We start from the raw sequence: 22,531 nt of genomic DNA, 5'->3' as shown, positions 1-22,531 counted from the left end.
GATAGTATTTCTCTGTTCATGCCCTTGCCTAGACATGGTTTCTCTCTATTCAACCCCTTGCCTAGACATATTTTCTCTCTATTCAACTCCTTGCCTAGACATAGTTTCTCTCTATTCAATCCCTTCCCTAAACATGGTTTCTCTCTATTCAATCCCTTGCCTAGACACAGTTTCTCTCTTCTATTCAAACCCTTGCCTAGACATGGTTTCTCTCTATTCGACCCCTTGCCAAGCCATGGTTTCTCTATTTGAATATTCCTTTTAAATTTTTAAATCTGTACATGCAAGAGTTGTAAAAGCTGATTTAAAATTCATCTAGTGAAATTCTACTAGCTGAATTATGTCAAAATTTGTTGAACTAAATTGAAAACTTAACAACATGAAGGATGAGCTCCATATGCTTTGCATCAAGATATTATTTTACCTAAAAACTTGTAGTGATGTTTAAATGTATGTAGGTTTTTAAATACACTTATTCAAAAAGGGCAGCAACATGTAAGAAAAGAGAGCAGCTGAAGTTAGTAGCAAACAGAGTGGTGGCAGATGTTACTGCTACTAATAAAAAAATAACTAGTACTACCATTACTTTATGAGGTTAATATTCAAACTGAGCAGAATGCTATCCATATTCATGTAAGGTTGATTAATTAGGATTTTTGAATTAAAATACGGGATTATCTTATAGGCAGAAAAATCTGAATTATTGTAAATTAAATAAACACTGTCAACATTCATTTTGGAATAGTACATCTGTGTGTTGTTCTTTTTAATCATTACAACTGTACCTGAGCATTGTTAACCATTGAAACATGTCATCCAGCATAGAGATTTGACCACTGTAGGCAATTTCAACTGTCTGCGATTATTGTGTGACAGTTATTACAATCAGAGACTTTACCATCAAAGTCTGATTATAACTTGATCAAGGAAAGTTTATTTATTGTGCAGATACCCCAAACTGTATAATATCAGTTTCATTGACCCTGACTTTCCACCATTTAGCCCCACTGTTGCCTACCCATAAAGTCTGATAAAATTAGGCCAAGGAAATCTGACTTCTTGTACAGAAAGGAAATACCATTTTCAGCTCAAATAAGCTTGACCTTGGACATAAGCCTCATCCCACCAACCCGCACACACAATATGCTTCTGTCTGTACCTTTTTGGGCAAGGAACAGTAGGTTTGAGAAAAGTTCACCATTACAAACTAAAGTTATGTTGTGGGAAGCATCTCAATTATGGACAGACAGACAGACATATGAAAGGACAGACATCTATGTTGTTTATATTGTTTTGGTAATAAGATGGTATCTATCATTACCAGTTTTATACTTCCTCATTTAAGATAGTATGATTGATACAGATATACAATATAATATGGAATCAGAAGTATATGCATTCAAAGTTTCAGTGTTATCATTTAAAATACACCTGTAAAGAACTGAACAAGAAAGAGTATCATCTTGCATTTATGACATGCAAGAAGATTGTTAGAAATACTACATATGGGTTCCGCGGAATGTGGTGTCTCACCTGCAATACATGCAATGATGTATTTTGTCATGTCTTATGAAATCTTTCAAACAAATTTCAGCATGGCAACCTAATGTTGATACTGCCACTGTAAAAGCGAGACCTATGCTGTAGCTGGTGAGAGAACTGCATATTGTGAAACCAGCATCAGTGGGTTAGATAAGTCAATGCCAGTGTATGAATATCATCTTCAACAGCCAAAAACTGTTGATCCACTTCACTACACATTAACTTCTGGAATAAGTAGCTAGCCAAAACTGTTTTTCAATACATTATGATAATTACTGTCTTAAAGTCCTTATCTAAACTAACTATACCTTTCCTTTGATAACTCATGCACAACATTGTCCAGAAAAATGGACCACATCATAAGCATGACTCCAAGTTACTAAGGTACCTCTAAAAACTGAATGGATGGACATCAACAGTAAGTGACAAGAACTGGGGGTGGGGTGGAAATGGTTCAATACCCTTTTTATTATCACTCTGGGAATAATTTAAAATAAATGCCTTTTCTGATGAACTTTTTCACTTCTTTGCATCAATTATCTTTATTTTCCAGATACCTAATCTTTTGAAGATTGTTAAAAATATTATTCTGAGAGGCTTCAAGATGTATCACATGTATAGTGTGTATTACATTGTTGCTTTTTGCATGTGAATGTGGATACATTTAAATGGTCTGTTGATTTAGAATAGATCTATATTTTTTCTCAAACAATAGTAAACTTGATTTTTTATTGTTATAAACTTGGATTTTCTATTGTTCTATCAGTAAAATAATTTTTCTGTGATTTCATAGCAAGCAATTGCTAACACTGGTCAACAGTGAAATCATTACTGACTTGAAAAGGCTCTAATCTGTAGTATTTTGGTGTGCCAAACACGAATATAACCGTGAAAAATTTGTATTGGCTCTCGTTTTGAAGATATTCATATACCTCATTTTCTATGTTTCACTGTGTAAATTTCTCCAGTAGGACTGCAGCAACATCCGGAATAATGATGTAACATTGCATAATACCATCATGCTCACATCATCCACAGTTGATTGCATCATTTTCTGATGCAATGCAATACTAATGCCATGCGGCTGCTGAAGTAAGTTGACGTCAGCAGTGTACTATACATGTGTAGGCCTATTATACTAATGCCAGGCGGCTGCTGAAGCTGACGTAAGCAGTGTACTATATAAAGCCCAATCAGATAGGTTCAGCATTTAAAATATTTTAGACGTTGTGCGAGACAGTTCAAGCTACTGTTACATAAAACTTATTATTTTATCCATTTACGTACAATAAAGAACAGTAATGCCTCGAAAGTGTGTTAATACCGCGGACAATTTTTGCTATATTTGTGGGGAAGTGACATTTGCCAACCAGAAGAAAAGTATCAATTCTCAAGTGAAGAAGGCATATCATCTTTACTTCGGATGCAAGGTTGGTGACCAAGACAAGCCTTGGGCTCCGCATATATGCTGTGCTACATGTACAACACAGCTTTCACAGTGGTTGAATTGCAAAAGGTCATCAATGCCGTTTGCAGTCCCAATGGTGTGGAGAGAGCCAAGCAACCACCTAAATGACTGTTACTTCTGCTTGGTTCCTCCTCTTTCCGGCGGAATAACGAAGCGAAAGAAGTCGAGAATAGTCTACCCAAACATTCCGTCTGCATTGAGACCAGTTCCACATGGTGAGGGACTTCCTATTCCAGAACCTCCAGCAGAATATTCTCTTGATTCATCTGACGAAGACAAAGGTGAGTCGACCTGTTCTTCTCCTGGTCCATCAGCATGCAGTGATCCAGATTTTCACTGTGGTGCATCATCAACCCCACACAGAATAACACAGGAAGAACTAAATGACCTGATTCGTGATTTGGACTTATCAAAGAACAAGGCAGAATTGCTAGGATCAAGACTCCAACAATGGAATCTTCTAGAAGAAGATGTCACAATTACTGCATATCGAAAGCGCCACCAGCAATTGGAGCCTTTCTTCAGAAAGGAAAGTAATCTGATATTCTGTTCCGATATTGAGGGCCTCATGAATGCTTTAAAAATCACTCATGACCCACAAGAATGGAGACTATTTGTGGACTCTTCGAAACTGAGTCTCAAGGCTGTGCTTTTGCACAATGGAAATATTCTTCCATCTATTCCAGTAGCGTATGCTGTCCACATGAAAGAGACATACGATAACTTAAGGCAGCTACTGAATTCCATTGAGTATAACAAGTACAGCTGGCACCTCTGTGGTGATTTGAAGGTAGTTGCCCTTTTAATGGGACTGCAGCAAGGATATACAAAATACATGTGTTTCTTATGCGAGTGGGATAGCCGAGCAAGGGAAATGCACTACATGAGGAAGGAATGGACTCACTGGCAGAATGTAGCCATTGGAGAGAAGAATATCCAACACCCAGCTCTGGTTGAGGCTCAGAAAATCTTGCTACCACCCCTTCACATCAAACTAGGTTTGATGAAGAACTTCGTGAAAGCCATTGACCGGACTTTGCCAGTATTCCGATACCTGCATGAAAAATTCCCTCGACTCAGCGAAGCAAAGATTAAAGAGGGAGTTTTTGTGGGTCCTCAGATTCGAGAGCTTTTCAAAGATGACCGGTTCAACAACTTGCTGGAAGGTGACGCGAAACAAGCATGGAATGCTTTTCGCCTAGTTTCTACAAACTTCCTCGGAAATGTTAGGACAGAAAACTATAAGGAACTAGTAGAAGACATGTTGATGAAGTATAAGAAACTTGGCTGCAATATGTCTCTAAAGATTCACTTCCTTCATTCCCATTTGGATTTCTTTCCTAGCAACTGTGGTATTGTTAGTGATGAACACGGCGAACGTTTTCATCAAGATATCGCAACAATGGAACAAAGATACCAGGGAAAATGGTCCACTACAATGCTGGCTGACTACTGCTGGACACTCCTCAGAGATGCTCCCGAACAGCTGTACAAGAGACAGGCGAAGAAATCTAAGATGTAGTCAATGACTTGATTTTTTATAGGTAGGCTATTACAGTTGACCTTTTACTATTGGAATGCATTTCGTTATGTAAACATTAATTTCTTGCAGATTACAAAAAAACTAGAGCCAATTTTGCAATTTGACTGTCATATTCGTGTTCAGCACATAAAAATTGATAAGAATTGACTAATTTTATTTCAGTAACATGACTTTTGTAAAAATTTGTTGTCCAGTGTTATAAATACTGTGCAAATCCTTGAACAATGTAATGAGTGTCAATGTGGGAATTATAAGCTCGGTACATACTATGGATCACAGTTCTTTACAATGAAACATGTCTATGAAACTGAGCATGCCTGTATGGTTCTTTTGCTAAACTTGATCACATTTTGGGAATGATTAGGATCAATTAATGTCAGATACTTTAATGATGTTACAATCGTATTTAAAACAGTGTTCAATTAGTCAACTAAAATGAGTTGACTTTATATGTGACAGTGACTGCATGCTGTTTACACAGGTAGGATTTGCATGCCTTTTAAATGATTTTACTCCACCCTTTTTACTTGATTTGATCCTCAAGACACACTTAAATCACAGATCAAAACAGGCACAAAATATTTATGATGACTACACTAAAACTGAATCAAAAGATAAAACTGAAACATGAATTTTATATATAGTTGTTGTTGTATGGTTTAACGCTATTTTTCAGCTGTTGTTGTAGGGTTTAACGCCATTTTTCAGCACAAGATAGGCTATACATGATGGCCAGTATAAATAGTAGAGGAAGAACATGGGAAAACCCTGGAAAGAACCACTTACTCATGAGAAGCTACTGCCAAGCTTTCTCACATACTTGCATTAGCCAAACCCAAGACTCAAACTAATGCAGACAGAGGTGAGATGGCAGTGATCCATAATGGTGAGCATTTTAGACCACTCAGCCACTATATATATATATATATATATATATATATAGTTATTTAAAGTGATTTGAAATTTTTTTAAACAGAAAACTTAACAAAATGTAAAACTTTTCATTAAAAGTAGAAAATTTCATGTCAATTCTAAATTTATGTGTGCTTACCACTATCTTTTATGATAAAATGTCTAACTAATCAAAGTTTGATTTAACAATTTCGACTACAATTTTCATTCTTGTTCAGCAAAATGGGAATATATCATTTTGGTATTTTCTATTATTTTGTATTTTCTGTTATTTTGGTATGTTCTATTATTTTGGTATTTTCTATTATTTTGGTATGTTCTATTATTTCAGTATTTTCTATAAGAAACAGATGTGGCCCACACTTGCTCCCATGTTATAAGTGGGTTTGCAAGTTAACTGGACATGAAAAAATGATGGAGCATTGTAGTTTATATATATATATATATATATATATATATATATATATATATATATATATATATATATATATATATATATATATATATATGTAAGATGCCATTATGGATACAAAACAGAAAAACAACTCTGATAGGGTGTTGATACCCTGTGGGTCAATGTGGAACAAAGTGGATTAACAACTCTGATAGGGTGTTGATACCCTGTGGGTCAATGTGGAACAAAGTGGATTAACAACCTTTGCCAAGTGAAGATTATGAGCATAAGCTTTCCTGTTCCTGCTTTGCTCAGATAAAAGAGAGGGGGTGGGGGGAAGCAAGAAATGTTAAAATAAGGAATAAGGAATTAGAAAAATACCTGGAACTAGAACATATTTAACTTACTGGATTCTGTTTCCATGGTTATGGTAGGGAAAGCAGACAAAGCAAACAACCAGATTAGTCAAGAACCATATTGCACAGGTAAGATGCAAAAGAGAAAGATTAATTATCAGACCAGTATCACACATATAACAAAGGAAAATTAAATTATGCAAGCTTCAAACATATAAAACACATGCATATTTTCTGACAGACTTTGTAATAATATGACATACCTGTAAATAAGATTCATATACTGTGTATATCCTTGATTGTAATATAAAGCTACATTTATTTTTTCTAAAATTGCCACTGATAAAGTGAAGTTTATTTCTTCTAAAATTGCCACTGATAACAATTCAGTCTTTTCCAACCCTGAAAGAACTTTCTCCCTTTCAATGACCTTTTACTGAAAGAACTTCCTTCCTTTTAATATAAAGTCTGTCAGAAGATGACACACATCAACTATATCATACCATGCAAGCCTAATGGTATATATTCCACAATGAAATCACCATATTTATAGTTCTCCAACAATCTTTCGGCAGGTGTATAGAACTGCTCCACTTGCAACAATAAACAACTGACTATAGGAATTAGGATAAATATGCTAACATTAATATACCAGCACCCTTCGAGCATGCCACCCCTACCCCATGATGTAGAATAATTGATAGTAAAAAATAAAAAGAGCACATAACTGAAGATAACATTATTATTCAAACCATTGCACTATAAAGTGCAAGAACAGTTCATTTCACAAAATTGTGTCAAACACTGCATCTAGCTGAAAGTGAAAAAGGGCAATAACTCTTACAAAAATTGTGGGAGTTTGGTTATTTAGTGCAGAGGCAACAGAAGTAAAGTTCCTTGCTCAAAGACACACCATGGATGCTGACTGCATTGAGAAAAGCTTTCTCTTGAAGAATCCATATACCACTGACCATGGAATGTCCAGTAGTAAGCTGGCACTGCAACAGGTCTATTCCTGCTTTGAGAAGGACAAGCAGCTGTAAGAAACCAACTAACCTGACAAATGTCTTCTGTGGTGCATGAGTTAGAATTTTTATGCATCTGGGAAAAAGGCGCCAAGTGTTAAGGATTCCATACCTAGATGGACCAAAATGCTGAGAAAGGACAAGGTCAACACTTCTCTACATTGATCATGAACCACACTATGAGGAATGGAGGGTTTTGTTCAAGTTGTTAACATCTTCGTCTCTGTGGTAGACATCCTGAACTGTTAGTCAAAGCCCCAGAGCTTGGACTGGGGCCATATACAAGTATATAGAAGAATGTGTCAGTCAGGTCAAGACTGATCATGTGTAAGTTACATCTACTGTAGGTTTCAACTGCCACAGGACTTCATATCCAAAAATGTTCTAGGGTAGAAGCCCTGTTTGTGTGATTTCCATACTATCTACAAATCAACACCAGCCCTTTACAAGCACAAAAACAGGATTTTCTTGTGCAAAGACATCCCCCTTCATGAGATTGCTTGGGAGTTCCTTCATGAAGGTAGAAAGAGAGAAGGGTTTGAATAAATCAAATCTGGAGACTATTAAACATGGTTTGGATCATGGATCATTTTGCATGAATGGTTGGTCCAGGTATGATGACAAGAGAGTAGTCTGCCAACTCAGGTGGGTCACCACCAGGGGGCATGAGTGACAGTGTATCAATGATGATTAATGGAAGGAAAGAGAAGCAGTAACTATGTTCCTATCTATCTTCCATCCTGACCTACCTGAAAAAAAAATAGTGGCATATGACCACCTATAATTTGCCTGGCTATGAGAAAATTAAAGAAAAAAACCTGCCATTGTTTGGCACTGCCACTGCAAATTCTCTGGTGACAAAAGTCCGTCTTTCTGTATGTTCTCAGTGGGTCATGCAGAGAGAAGAGATTGTGCTGAAAGTTAAAGAGTGACTCTTGCTTTCTCATCTACTCAATTTTGATGCTCTAACAGAAGTGGAATACCAAAATAGAGAATGTGTATAGACAAACAGCAATGATTAATTTGTGGCTTTGTCAGCTAAACGAAAATATCATTAGATGCGAGTAGGTAGGAAGACAACACAAAATTCGTGACAAACTTTTTGATGTGGTGTTACTGACCTGTCTGTGCACTTTATCAACATCCTGACAACATTCATTGGAGAAAATAACTCTGAATATGACTTTTTGCCAGTAGGGTGAGAAAGTTTCATTCAACAGACTCCCCATGTTGAAGCTCTTGCATTAGCAGGATCACGAATACATCAAGAGTTGCTCATTAATTCTGGCAATCTTAAACAACTGTAGCATGGTTCACATTGATGAAATGTGATCATTATTGCCTACATCTAACAAGACACTGGCTTTGCAGGTAGAATTCAATGGAGGTGGAGGATGGTATTGTGATGGAGAGAAAATCCTGTTTATTTCATCTATCAATGCTGTGATTTAAATTCTATCTGTTCCAATGTCAGATTGGCATGTTCTGGCATTTCCATTTCATTGCTTTCTTCAATGGGAAATGATGAAGCATCATCTGCATGAATCATGATTTTACCAGTTGGGTATGCCATCAGTAATGATCACATTACAGAATTCCAGAGTCCTGCATGGCCCAGATGGATGACTTTATTTACAATCCTGGTTTGCGAGGAATTTCATCCAAATGGTTGGTCTGGTTGATTGGCTGGCTGGCTTGCCAGTTGGACATAACAAAGTCGGTTTGCAATGAATTTCATCCAAATGGTTGGTCTGGTTGATTGGTTGGCTGGCTTGCCAGTTGGACAAGACAAAGTCATGACTACAATAAATGAACAAAGCTCATTTGTACAGATGGACCAGTTGGTCAGCAGTTGGAATGGTGTCCCAAAGTCAGTACATGCCTTGCAGTCTGGTTGCATGGTGTGGTATGCACCATATACAACATTTTGATTTACCGTATTGTTAAAATGAATTGTGGATGATTCAATTTATGTAAGTCACAGAATTTAACTGAATTGTCTGTAGTACATCTTAGCAAATGGGAACAAAAGTAAAAACTGGTTTAAACCAGGTATAATGGTAGCCACCAAGTGGGTAGAAAGGGGAGTTAACCTGTAAGAGCTGCCTCCATTTGTCAGATTTTCTGTCTTTTCAGGACGGCTGGATTTGGCTGTAGCAATGAAAACTATGCTAATATAATGTGATTGCTACTGTATCTGACAAAGAAATATTAATTCTTCTATGAAATATTATGCACATTTAATAGTTTTGCTGATTTTTTAAATTTTCTCAAGTGTAAAATTTAGTGGTAAAATGATTGGCATATTCAATACCATATCTCTTTCAACGTGTTCATTCTAAATGAATCAAATAAATTGTATGCTGCAACTTGCCTTGAAGTTCTGCCTGTCAAATTTAGGCCCTCAATTCACATTTGTTGACCTATTTTATACATCCGTCTATAATAAACATATTTGGGAACAAAATAGCAAAGCATTTTCCCTTCTACTTCTTTCACTTCACAAAATCTTTGTCATTATTTACTCAAGATGAACAAGTGTCTAAACAATGAATTATATTCAGTTTTATTACCATATATACTCACTTATGAGTCCAACTGCAAACTGCACAAATTCAAATCTGCCACCAAATAATGCACCAGCAGAACAAATATAATAGATCCTGATATGCAGGTACATTATGCTATGGCAAACCATGGTCTTTGTTGTTTGCAGTTTGACTCACCTTAAAAGCAAGTATATACGGTACTCATAACCTACAATCTGTTTTAGTCAAGAGATACATCTATGATAATGCCAATGTATAGTACAAAACTTACAAAGATACATAGTTTTTCTATCTATGAAAACCAGGGTGCAAAGTTTGGATTACAAAAAAATAATTTAACTTGAGTAATTGAGCAAGCATATAGGCATAGGGTTTAACAGCACATCAAAACAATCCTAGCTATACAGTGCCAAAAATGTTTAGGCATCCTGAAAAGGCATGAAATTTATAAAAGGTGTGTGTGTGTATGTATGTTTGTATGTATGTATGTATGTATGTATAGGTATGCCTGCCCCATGTTTAATAGTATTCTATGCAGATGACTTAAGTTCTTGCACTCAGCATATTTTTCTTCTTTTAGTCAGAATGACCTGGACTGCTGACCCTGAAATCAACAGGCTTCTTTCTAACCCCAAGTGCAAGCCACCCCCAAACTTTCAGCCAGGGTTGTGATGAAGAACTAATGTTATTGTGTGGAAATAGCTTTTCTTCTCTCAGTCAGTGACCAAGACCTTTGAGCCCAAAATATCTACAATATTTGGTAGCATGATGGTGGAGATCTCAAGTTGTTGTGCAGAAACTAATTTTTTGTTTCAGTCACATTAAATTGGACTCATGACCATCTGATTCCCTAAACAACAGCCTTCTTCCCTAACTCGAATGCAAGCCATCCGCAAAGTTTGGTATGTGATGTGGAACAAACATTATTATGCAAAAGCCATTTTTCTTCTGTCAGTCAGTGAACATGACCTTTTAAACTTTAAGGCAGTCATATGAGAAAGAGTGAAATCCTTCAAATACGAGTCCCATTTTTGTTTACAATGCATTCTTTTCAGAATTCCAAAACCTGCTCAGCTGGAATGTTGTTACCACAGGATGCATCTCAGGTAAAAAGGTTGCCTTCATCATTAGCCTATTACAACACACAGGAGATGCAACACGAGTGGGGGGGCTAAGAAACTGAGAGAGCAAATAATTTTTTGGGCATCTAAATCAGCATGCTCAGGGAAATATGCACACAATGCAGTACACTTAACTAGAAGTTAATTACAAAGGAGTTATGGATTTCAAACATTAAGTAGCTGATTCACACATGAAAGCACACACAAAGCCAATTTCATTCTTGCATGCAAGTTGAGTAAATCTTGAAAATCCTTATTCTTCATGGCAGTGATACCAATGTTTTCTGAGGATGCATACATGACAATGATCCTGATGCACCCCTTGTAGGACATAAGGTAGGTACAGGATGGCAGGGGTAAACTTTTTTTTATTTAAAAAAATGTGGATACAAGTGTCTGCAAAGGCTTAAATGTACTGGTAGATATTTATTTTGTACAGAGGGCTGAGTTAAGGTAGTGTTTCTGATGGGAACTGGTCTTTGGACAAGCCAAGATATTTTCACACATTTTGGGTCGATTTTTCATTGAGGAGTTTGGACAGAATGACTGGTACCCAAAATCTCATTCACTCAGTACATTCCAAGTTTTAATTTAGTGTTCATGAAAAGACTTGGTGGTCTGTTAACATCTTAAGGCAGTTACATGAACCTGCTTGTGATTCACTGAATGATATAAACAGCTAACCAAGGGTCAACAGTGCACTTTACAACCAGTGCATAGTCTACAAAAAAAGGAGTCAAATTGAGAAACAAAAATTTCCTAATTGTTTCCAACATTTTTCTGAAAAAACTTCATTTTTTCAAGGTTCACTTATGACAACCAGTGCTTAGTGTGTACAAAAAAGAAGTCACATTCTGATGTTTGTATACAGGGTTAACCCACTTTTGAAACAAAATTTCCATGTCTTTTCCAAGATTTTCCTGAATAAACTTTTTTTTTCTTCAAGGTTCACATATGACCATTACTGAACAGAAATTTAACAACATCTGAGGTTAGAAAATGTGCATTATTAAAATATAAACATTCTGTGTTGAGATGCTCCAAAATGCCTAAATTACACATATGACAGAATGTATCACAAGAAACAAGCATAACTAATGAAATTCGTATAAATTTGCATGTATCTCATTTTAGTTTACAGAATAAAATTGTTAACTTTTCTCTATTTAACTGCATATCCTGGTGTGAAATTTCTTTTTTAGAAAAGATCATTTTAAAATTTGACAAGTCCTTAAAATTTGAATGCCTTTATATGAGAAAAGGATTGCATTTTTTTTTTTTACCTTTGCAGGTCTCAGGGAAGCTCTTTTCCATGCACTCCTCCTTGGGTGGAGCAAGTAGCACATACTCATCTCTGTTATCACTTTACTCAATGTGGCCTCTCTGTGTGTGTATGTGTGTGTGTGATTAGGATTTTTAACGTAGCTTTTAAAAAAACTCAGTCATATCGCTACAATGGCTGCAGTGTGGCAGTTTATAGTGATGTCTAGCACTGGGGCATCATGCCGCAGACATGAAGATTATGTCCCACCTAGTCACATTATCCTGACACCAGACTGATCAGTCCAAACACTGACCTCTTAACATGAGCTCCTAGCGAGGCAGCTGTTAGTACCATTTTTGTAAGTTTTTGGCATCACTCGGTCAGGGTTCGAACCCACGACCTCCCACTTCCAAGGCAGATGCTCTAACCACTAGGCCACTGGCTCGGTTTCTCAATGTGGCCTAAGTGGTTAAAGCATCCACCTCTGATGCTGGAGGTCATGGGTTTTAAACCCCTGATGAGCCACACCAAAGACTTATAAAATGGTACTAGCAGCTTCCTCACCTGGGGCTCATCATTAAGAGGTTAGTGTTAGGACTCATTGGCCTGGTGTCAAGATAATGTGACTGGATGGGACATAATACCACTTGTCTGCGGCACGATGTCCCTGTGCTATACATCTGTCACGGAATTGAATAAATCCTTTTATTTATTAAATGCATGTACTCTGGTTTTGTTTTTTGTGTACAATGATACCCGAGGTTGATTTATGTATATTGTACAATATATCAAAATAGTGAGTTCGGTTCATCCCATGCCGCATGTGTGAAGTGCTTTCAATGGGAAAAACCAAATTCTTCCAGTGCACAAACAATGTGTGACGACTTCATCTGTGTATAAATGCCTCACTGTAAGATTAAATTATGGAATGTCTTGTCAGTGAACAGTCTACTTTAAGGACTTGCACATCTTTTCAGCTGTAGAGGTATGTGAATTATTAATTTCTTGTGTACAAGTTATAACTATTGTACAACCAAGTTTATTTTTGTATGTTTGCTATGTAGCTTTGGTTAATGTAGTGTAATGCAAATATTTTCTATTCTGGTTTGTGACTTAGCAAGGGATTTATATTAGTAATATAAAGCTGCATTTTTAAGAAACGTTTAGTACTGTAGGATTCTTGCCAGGCACAGTTAGGTTTACTTCTGAACCTGCTTGTTGTTTTGTAATTATTCTGCCGATAATGTAATTTATATAACTTACCGTATATAACGACATTACGTTTTATCGTATATGCCCATGTCATGCATAGTACACGGTGTTAGATGTATTTTCAGCTGACCCGAGTGATCACAGAATGACCAGAGTGGTCGGACTGACCCAAGTAACCAGAGTGATCTGAGTTATTGGATTGATCGGAGTCGACTTGGTGCCAGCTGCAGAGCTAACGATAGGTCGACCATAGCAGCCATACAGCTGAATAAACAGTGTTGCTGGTCAAATAGCAGGTGATCGAGTCTTGCTGACTGAGATTGCCGGGTGCTGATTACTTGATTGACCAACCTGGAATACTGATGGCTTGATTGGCCAATGTGACTGGTAGAAAGAGGGTGCTGGTGAAAGAGTGTAACTCTATTCATGTAATCTTTTAGCCGTGGGCTAATTTTTGGGGTTTGTAGAACCCATTATGTTTTTGGGACTGTAAAGATAATCTGTGTATCTGTCCCTTTTGTTTACATAATTTCACTATTTAAGAGAATAAATTTTACCATACGAGTAAAATACTACATTTGTTTTACTATTTGAGTAAAATAAATCAATCTTTTCATTGTGAAATCACTGTGAATCATACACCCCTTGTCCTTGTACTGTGTAAGGTCATTTATTTGTATTTTCATTATTAAGTCTATGCGTTTTATGTTAATTGATCCAATATTTGGATCATATACATGCACATATTAATCATAATTAATTGCTCACTCAAATCATTCGTTATTAAACATTATATTTGTATCACCAATAAAAGTGTTCTGTTGTAAATCCCAAATCTGACCTGGCTATCTTGTTACAACATCACTATATACTGTCATACTGCAGACATCATGGCGATACAACTCAAATTGTTAAAGCTACGTTAAAAATGTTTAAAAAAACAGACCAACAAACACTTTACTCAACAAAGTACACTTGTCACTACAAAATCTGCTCTTACTATAAAATCCCACTGGGACCAGGCCCATATGGAAGCTAGGCACTAGAAGGGCTTTAAACCTGCTGTCATCAATGAACTGCATTTTAGCATCAAGTTTGCATCTGGTACCTGTTCAGGGCTGACAAGCAGGCAAAATAGGTAAAGTAATCAAAAACTGATGTATGCTAGATGCTAAGTCATGCTGAGCATCAGAGCTTATTAAAGGTGGAAAATGCACTGAGATATTCACAAGGTGTGAATCAGCACATATTCAGCCCAGGGATGAGGAAGTATTCAAGTTTTTCTCAGCACAATCATTTTTTTTATATGGTCAGGATGAAAAACGCAAATGATTTGTCTGAACTCTGTTTATGTCTGATTGCTGCTCTAGCATTGACTTTTAACATAATCTGACAATGGGCTGTATATTAAATGCAGTCACTGTCAAGGAAACCCAGAACAAGGGATTCTGTACTGAAAATAACCACAACAGTGGGCAGATTTCTATGTATTCAGTTGGCTGATTTATACATATTCAGCAAGACCTGTTAGCAAAATTCACTGCAGAGTTGTGAACCACAAAAATAATAAACAAGAATTACAGGTAATCATAATGATTCTTTTTAAATATTACATATCAAAATGGGAACTGGGGAAGATAAGATTTATTATTCTCAACAATTTACCAAGATCATATGCTGCAGACTTTTTGGCACAGTATGTTGCCAGACTGCTGTTCTTGTTTTTCAGATAAGAAAAGATCCTGGTGGGGAATAGACTAGGGGGATAATGAGTCTACTTAACCAGTCTGATCATCTGACAAAATATTATTCAACAGCACTTCAGAATAATCACCCTGATTCATAAAAGAGCCTTACAAAAAATTAAAAGTGATACAGACACACTGCAAAACTGATTTTGCTGCTGAGTAAAGAATGTGAACACTGAAATAAAATACAAAGAACATAGCCTTATAAGTTCTGATTTGGTGCTTTACAGCACAGCAACCCAAACAGGTTATTTAGTGCCATGGCAAATGTAAAGTGTCTTGCTTAAGGCCACACCCATGTAGCTGACCAAGACTGGTCCAAAGGAAGGACTAAAACCTGCACCATTTTGGTTCCGAGTTTGATAAGAACTACTAAGTCACCATAGTTCTTAGACCTTATCAGTGTGACAAATGTTGACAAACTGGTATGGTTTGGTTTGGTACTTTATGCACAGTAACACAAGTAGGCTATTTAGTGCCAAGGCAATTGGAGTAAAGTGTCTTGCCCAAGGACACATCACAGTAGCTGACCCAGGCTGGTCTGATGGCAGGATCTGAACTAACACCCTTTTGGTCAGAGTCCATTACACTAACCAATGAGCCATTATGGCTCCCTAACAAGTTGGTATTAAAAAGAATCTCTAAAATTACCACATATACTTACTTATCAAGTCAAACTGCAAACAACACAGATCCTCATCTGCTATTACATAATTCAACAGCAAATCAGGGTCTATAGTGTTTACAGATTAATCCTAACAAACTGCATTAACCAAGACCTGACTGCACAGCAGATAATGGGTCTGTGTAATGAGCATATGAACTTGACTTTTAAGTCAGGATATATATTACAGATCTTTGAGAAAAAGCCACCAATCTTCAGCGACATAAATGAGAATTGCCAATTTGATTATCTATGGCCATTTAAATCATTACCAGTAATTCCACAGACATCTCAGTGGAGATTAAATAATAGAAGTATTGCTAAAATTAAGGAACCAAATTAAAAGTCACACAAAAATGTATGAATCAGAATGTCACAATGCAGACTTTAGATTGCAATCAAAAATCGAAAACAAGTTTTTGCTAATGATGTGAAATATCACGATTCACAAAAATGTCTTGAAATTTTCATGACTGTCATAAACTTTTGGCCTTAGGGTCAGTGTCATCATCTGAAACATTGTCATGTATAATGATACAACATTTTTTCTACTTAGCACACAGTGAAAATGTCACACTAAAAGAATCTAATGCACACAAAAAAGTACGTATAAAAATGAACAAAGGCTCATTGAAAATGCAATGAGTCATCAGACCCTTTCAAAGATGCCTTAATGTTAGTTATTATTGGTTACAGATTTCCACAGGACTACATCAGCATTTCATTAATACACTATAAGTGAATTATGTACAAAACACATGAATATATCAACATATATGCAAACAATTTATAATGGTATGCACATAAATACAATCTACAAATCAATGTTTTATTTTGCAAAAAAGGACTCTTAGAATGTAAGACTTCTCGGTGACAAAGAAAAATCAAGTCTTAATTATTATCAGTATTAGTTTTAAATTTGGTTGCAACGTTGGGGTTCAAAATACTCATGCTAAAAAGGAAAAATAATTAAATTACCACAGGCTATTTCACTGCCATCTGGACTTGGAATTGGTTCTGATAATGGTCACAAAACAGTTTGAAAATTGATTCTCAACTTTCATAAAACATTAAGTTTTACTCTGTAAAAGCATCATGACCAAACAGTCTTGAGTCTGTCACAGATAATGACATAAAACAATGACACTGTTTTGGCCCTAATTAGCATATTTCACAGCTCAGACATTTTACAGTAATTTAGAAAACTTTCAGTGACCCAAGGGCATCGGTATGGACTAAACCTTCCCTTTAATGAATATTCATCACATGACTTTCCTTGCCTTGCGTAGACTTATGGTTTTAGTCTTCTAAAGTGCAAACTGAAGTCTTAAGAACATTTAAAATGTTCTTATCAACTTTCAAAAAGCAATATAGCTCAAACATAAAGGGACTATGTACAGCAGCATACATTACATTTTCATTGTCTTTATAAAAACAACATAATTTCATGTTAATGTTTTAAAATATTCAACTTCTGTCAATGTAACATCAGCAGTCAAAGACAAAATACTCCTCCAAATATTCTGGTGACATTCTTAACCTACTTTCTCACGATAGTCCAGAACAAAAGAATAAGGGGAGTTAATCTACTGACCTTGAGCTCCCAACATGGTGGCTTTCACAGTTGATAGGATTTTTAATTGAGTGCCAATAGTGGGGATCCTCTCACAGACCTGTAGCAGGTTCTGAATAGAAATATACAAACTTCATGAAAATATGCATTTACTGATCACTAGAAAAAGTATTTTTTTTTTCATGGAAACTTGACTATATTCCATGTACAAGAAGTATACGTGATACAATAATACTTGAGATTTTTAAAAATTTCCTTTCCATTAACCAACTTAAACTACTCTCATTTTTTCATTATTTTCATTTCCCTAAAATTCTTGGTCAGAGGGTTTTGCTTTTTCAATAGTGTAAAGGAAAACCAACTACTTGTGACAAACTTGTTTTAGTAAATGTAAACTATCTAGAGAATTTGATATATGCCAAAGTTTTGCTTCTAAGCAATCTTAAAATATATTTCTTTGCTTTCTTATTTGTAAATGATGACTCTCCTTCTGTATATGATATTACCATATTTGAAGCATTTCACCCATGAAAGCTGAAGTAGTCCATATCTAGTCCATACCATGATGTTGCTTAGGCCATTCAATTATGCAACAAGTTGGCAGTCAGTTGAATGTTACTTCAAGTTTGTTTGTGAGTTGTTAGTTTTGGATTTAATTTTGTTATAATTTTATTACATATCTAGGAATATACTGATAAAATGTACAGTTCATGCTAAAAATCAGTAACGGTTATCCAGCTGCAGCAAGAAGCAGTAAGGTTCCCGAGTCGATTGCACAGTGTTATGAAGCTATTTCTTATTATCTCCATAACCTGAATTCATCTAAATTATTTACTATGTAGTTAGTATTGTTCTTGTGTGTAACTTGTTCATGATAGTTCCCAACTACCAGTTGGAAGACCAATGTATATGTGATAGACTGGATGTGATCTACTGACATCAGAATAATACAGGGTGACTTTCACAGTCCCAACCATCAATGTGAATGTCTTAAAAACTACTGACAATAGTGACGTTTTGACAATAGTGATGTGTTGTTTCAGTAAAAGTTACTAACCAAAGGCAAATATCATCCAGACAGAAAATTCTAAAGGCTTCAGTCAACAATTCTTAAACAAATGGTGCAAATCATAACATTTTAGTGTCATTAGATTTTCATAAATATATTTATTCAGCCATTTCAAAATAATGAAACAAATCTGCAACTTACTATATGTTATTGTATTCTCACTACAGATTTTAAACTGATGTAATGCAGACTTTAAAATGAATAATATTGATACATTACAAACATAAAAATGTTGCAGTTGTTGCAGAGTTTAACGCCATTTTTCAGCACAAGATAGGCTATACATGGCAGCCAGTATAAATAGTAGAGGAAGAACATGGGGAAAACCCCCGAAAGAACCACTGACCCACAAAAAGCTACTACCAAGCTTTCTCACATACCGGCACTGGCCAAACCCGAGACTCGAACTAATGCAGACAGAGGTGAGATGGCAATAAGCCATAATGGTGAGTGCCTTAGACCATTTGGCCACTCAGGGCCCTATCTTTAAAATGAATAATATTGATGTAAAACAGACTTTAAAATGAATAATACTGATGCATTACAGACTATAAAATAAATAATATTGATGCATTACAAAATTTGAAATGAATATTGATCAATTACAGACTTTATAATGAATATAACAGATTTTATAATTAATAGTATTTAAGAACTGCAGACTTGATAACACTATTACAGACTTTACAATAATATTTAGAAATTACAGACTTTATAATATTTCTACATTACAGACTTTATAATGAATAATACTGATGCATTACAGACGTTATAATGAATTTTTCATTTATTCAGCTTCTTTACCCTGGGGTGACACTCTTGCAGGAAGCTGATAAAAGGGTGCATGTGGCATGCAACTTGCAAAAGTAGAAAAAGGGGTGTTTTGTGAATTTCGAGTTGAATCATATTCACATTTTTCTTAATAAAAGATGGGTCTGAAACAGCACAACTCCAGGACTGGTTCTTCTCCAACAATGCATGTTAAGTTCCTTCCTTCCTAAATGTTTTTCTAGCTGTTCATGTAATATTCAAAAGGAAACTCTTAAGAGAAATTGGGTTCAGGGCGACTGATAGGTCTAAAGCAATCACCTTTATGGATCACTGCCGTCTCATCCCTGTCCATGTGGGTTCATGCCTCTGGTTCAGCCAATGTGGGTATGTGAGAAAGCTTGCCAGAAGCTGGTTCTTACTGGGGTTTACCAGGGTTCTTTTGCCACCAGTTATAAAGGCTATCATATATAACCTATCTTTCACTAAGAAATGGCATTAAACTCCAAAACAATAACATAAGTTGATTATTAAGCACAACTCAATTTGTAAAAAAATGGGATAATTTCCTGCATGTAAAAATGTCTGAAATTCAAGAAAAAGAGGAGGCTATTTACAAGCAGGAAATCACAATGGGGCATTTTTTTTTTCAAAAAGAAGAAAATATCACACAAGTATCAGCAAAAGTGACATCCCAAAGTCCTTTACTAAATTCACACAATCTGTTCTCTGTTCTATTCAGAAAGACAGCAACCAACAACATCCAATGAAAACTGTGCATGTTTTGTGATAAAGACATCATACCAGTCTCATTTTCTTGTCTGTGCATTCTGCAGCCAGTTTCTTGGCCAGCTTTGTCACCTCTTCAGATGATTCTGCAATAGCTTTAGCTGTGGCTATCAGATCTTTCTTTGTGCCTCCATCACCCCTGTGGAAGACAATAGAAAGCAATATTATATGAAATTATTTTTGATTCAACCATATAATGAAGGAATGATGAATGGCTACATGGATTAGTTCAAAGTAAGCATTATGGTGTGAATTTTCTCTTTTTTTAAATTTATATGACATGCCTGATCCTACACAAAACAATGTGTTTCACTCATCCATTTTCATGTTGCTAGCACTAAGTATGCACATAAATGTAAGCATGAGTACTAAAATTGATTTAAAATCCATCCATCCAACACCCATCTTGCTTAGGTTCAAGGTGACCTTGAATTTACCTTTAAAGCTTTTTAATCATCAGGATTTATTTCATCAAGGATGAGCTGCCTGTAAAATATGGTGAAGACACATTTTCACAGAACTTATTATGCAAAAGCATTTTTCCTTTTGTTAGGTCATGACAACCTTAATCTTTAACCTTAAATGTAATATCAGTAAGCTTCTTGCTATGATAAAGGGGCAAAATATCTCAGAGTTTTGGTGATGGTATTTTTAGCAGAGCTTAAGTTCCTATATTACTTTCTCAAGTCATGGTGACCTTGACCTTTGGACCCCAAATAAATAATCTTCTTTACATCTTATATGGCAACCAATCTGGAAAGTTTCATAAAATTGTATGAAACAGAACTTGTGTTATTGCATGGAATCTGTTATGCTACTGTTACAATTACTTTCAGCTTTGACCTTTTGGTCCCCAAAATCATAAAGGTTCTCTGCCTCTCAGAACAACCTATCTTCAAAATATAATGAAGATATCTGAAACTAATTTGCGCTGGTTGGTTAGTGAACTTGACTGTTGATCCAATATCAATTCTTTTTCTCTAATAGGGCTACTCTGATGCAATGTAGTTTTATGAAACAGAATTCTAGCTACCATATGGCCACCAAATTATTAATGGATGAAAGGACGAATGGCTAGACATGACTGCACATTATATGCTCTGCCTCATGACAAGCTTTAAAAAAATAAATCAGAAATCTGGTAAAATCTATATAAATTTTAATCTATAAAAATGAAGAAGAAAAATTACTCACAAGTTTAGTGGTTATGTAACATATGGGCAAAAGAAAATCAATGGTAATATCAACTGAACACTAAGGATATTTATCTAACTCAGCTCAGAAAGAAAGTCATCCAAAGAAGTGCTATAAATAAGTTACCTTGACACCAAGGTCAAAGGTTAGGTAAGCATGTTGCAGAATGAACTACTGTCTTAGCGTCATTATGATTCATTCACAGAATGAAGAAAATCCATCAAGGGGTTTAAGAAATATAAGCAAATGAAAAATTTTCAACCAGAACTAAGATCAGAAGGGTGTCACTGACCAATCTGTCACAGTTTTGAAATGATTCATTCCAAATGAAGAAAATCCAGCAAGTGGTTTAGGAAATTTAAGTAATAAAAAACTGTAACCAAATTTTAATTCAAATTTGCTTTGACTGTGAGTGATCTTGAGCACATAATCAATGGGGTGAGCAAGAGTGTTGCACAATTAATGGTGTTAGCTTCATAATTCATCCCAAGCAGGAACAAAAACTAAAAGGGGTTTAGAAAATACAATTAATGAGAAACTTTAAACAAAGCCTTAAAGTAATTTTTCTAAGACAGTGACCTGGACTCCAAGGTCCAAGTGGCAAGCATGAATGTCAGAGAATGAATTACCTTAATAAAGATTCATCCCAGGTATGAAGAAAATCCAGTAAAGGACTTATGAACCCAAAACCTTAATGCAAATGTTCTATGACTGTGACATCAAGGAAGGGAGTGTGTCACAGAATAAAATGTGTTTGCTTCATAATCACTCATTCCAAGTATAATGAGAATCTATCAGAGGCTTTAAGAAATAGTAGCTAATCATAACACATTTGCCAAACCTTGATACAAAATTTCCATGATGTCACAGATCTATCATGATGCAACAATACATCATGACATAGTATGTCATAAAATCAACTAGAATAAAATTTCACTTCAAACGCGTCTTTAATCACTTTAATTAAGTAAAATGCAATTATAATAAATGCAGGTGTATAATAAATAAATTATAGTGATTGTAATGTCATATATTATGGTCCCACCCAAAGTATATAGGAGTTGTAAGCTTTCCCTTTTGTACCTTTATCTCACCCACAATATCCAGTAGTACCAAAATTATATTCTAGAATTACTGGGATTCTGACCACAAGGTTCAGGAAGCACAAGCATGTCACAGAATATTAACATAATTATGATTCATGCAATGTATGATGATAATCTACAACAGGGTTTAGGATGTATATGCAAATGAAAAACTTGAACCAAAACCTAAGAAACTGTTGATACCATAGATGCCAGTGTTGCTAGGAAGTAACATCTATGTTTCACTTAACATAG

At 35.6% G+C, this 22,531-nt stretch overlaps 1 protein-coding gene across 6 annotated transcripts in view; it reads right to left on the bottom strand.

Annotated features, from left to right (window-relative positions):
* LOC149787694 (vinculin-like) overlaps positions 1–22,531 on the bottom strand; it is a 134,221-nt gene that overhangs the window by 11,136 nt on the left and 100,554 nt on the right. For 5 of the 6 annotated variants that reach the window (XM_089973881.1, XM_089973884.1, XM_089973883.1 and 2 more), the window contains 3 exons: positions 20,013–20,136; positions 17,393–17,483; positions 16,777–16,815 (listed from right to left, as the gene is read on the bottom strand). In XM_089973881.1, the coding sequence (XP_089830007.1) occupies positions 16,777–16,815; positions 17,393–17,483; positions 20,013–20,136 (254 nt within the window). The remainder of the gene's footprint in view (positions 1–16,776; positions 16,816–17,392; positions 17,484–20,012; positions 20,137–22,531) is intronic. The other variant, XM_089973882.1, reaches the window with a different exon arrangement.

The sequence above is a fragment of the Sinohyriopsis cumingii genome, chromosome 11 (genome assembly GCF_028554795.1).
Source record: "Sinohyriopsis cumingii isolate HCF-2022 chromosome 11, ASM2855479v2, whole genome shotgun sequence".
NCBI lineage: Eukaryota > Metazoa > Mollusca > Bivalvia > Unionida > Unionidae > Sinohyriopsis > Sinohyriopsis cumingii.
Note: the sequence above shows the minus strand (reverse complement) of the source record. Positions and strands in the feature narration are given on the sequence as shown.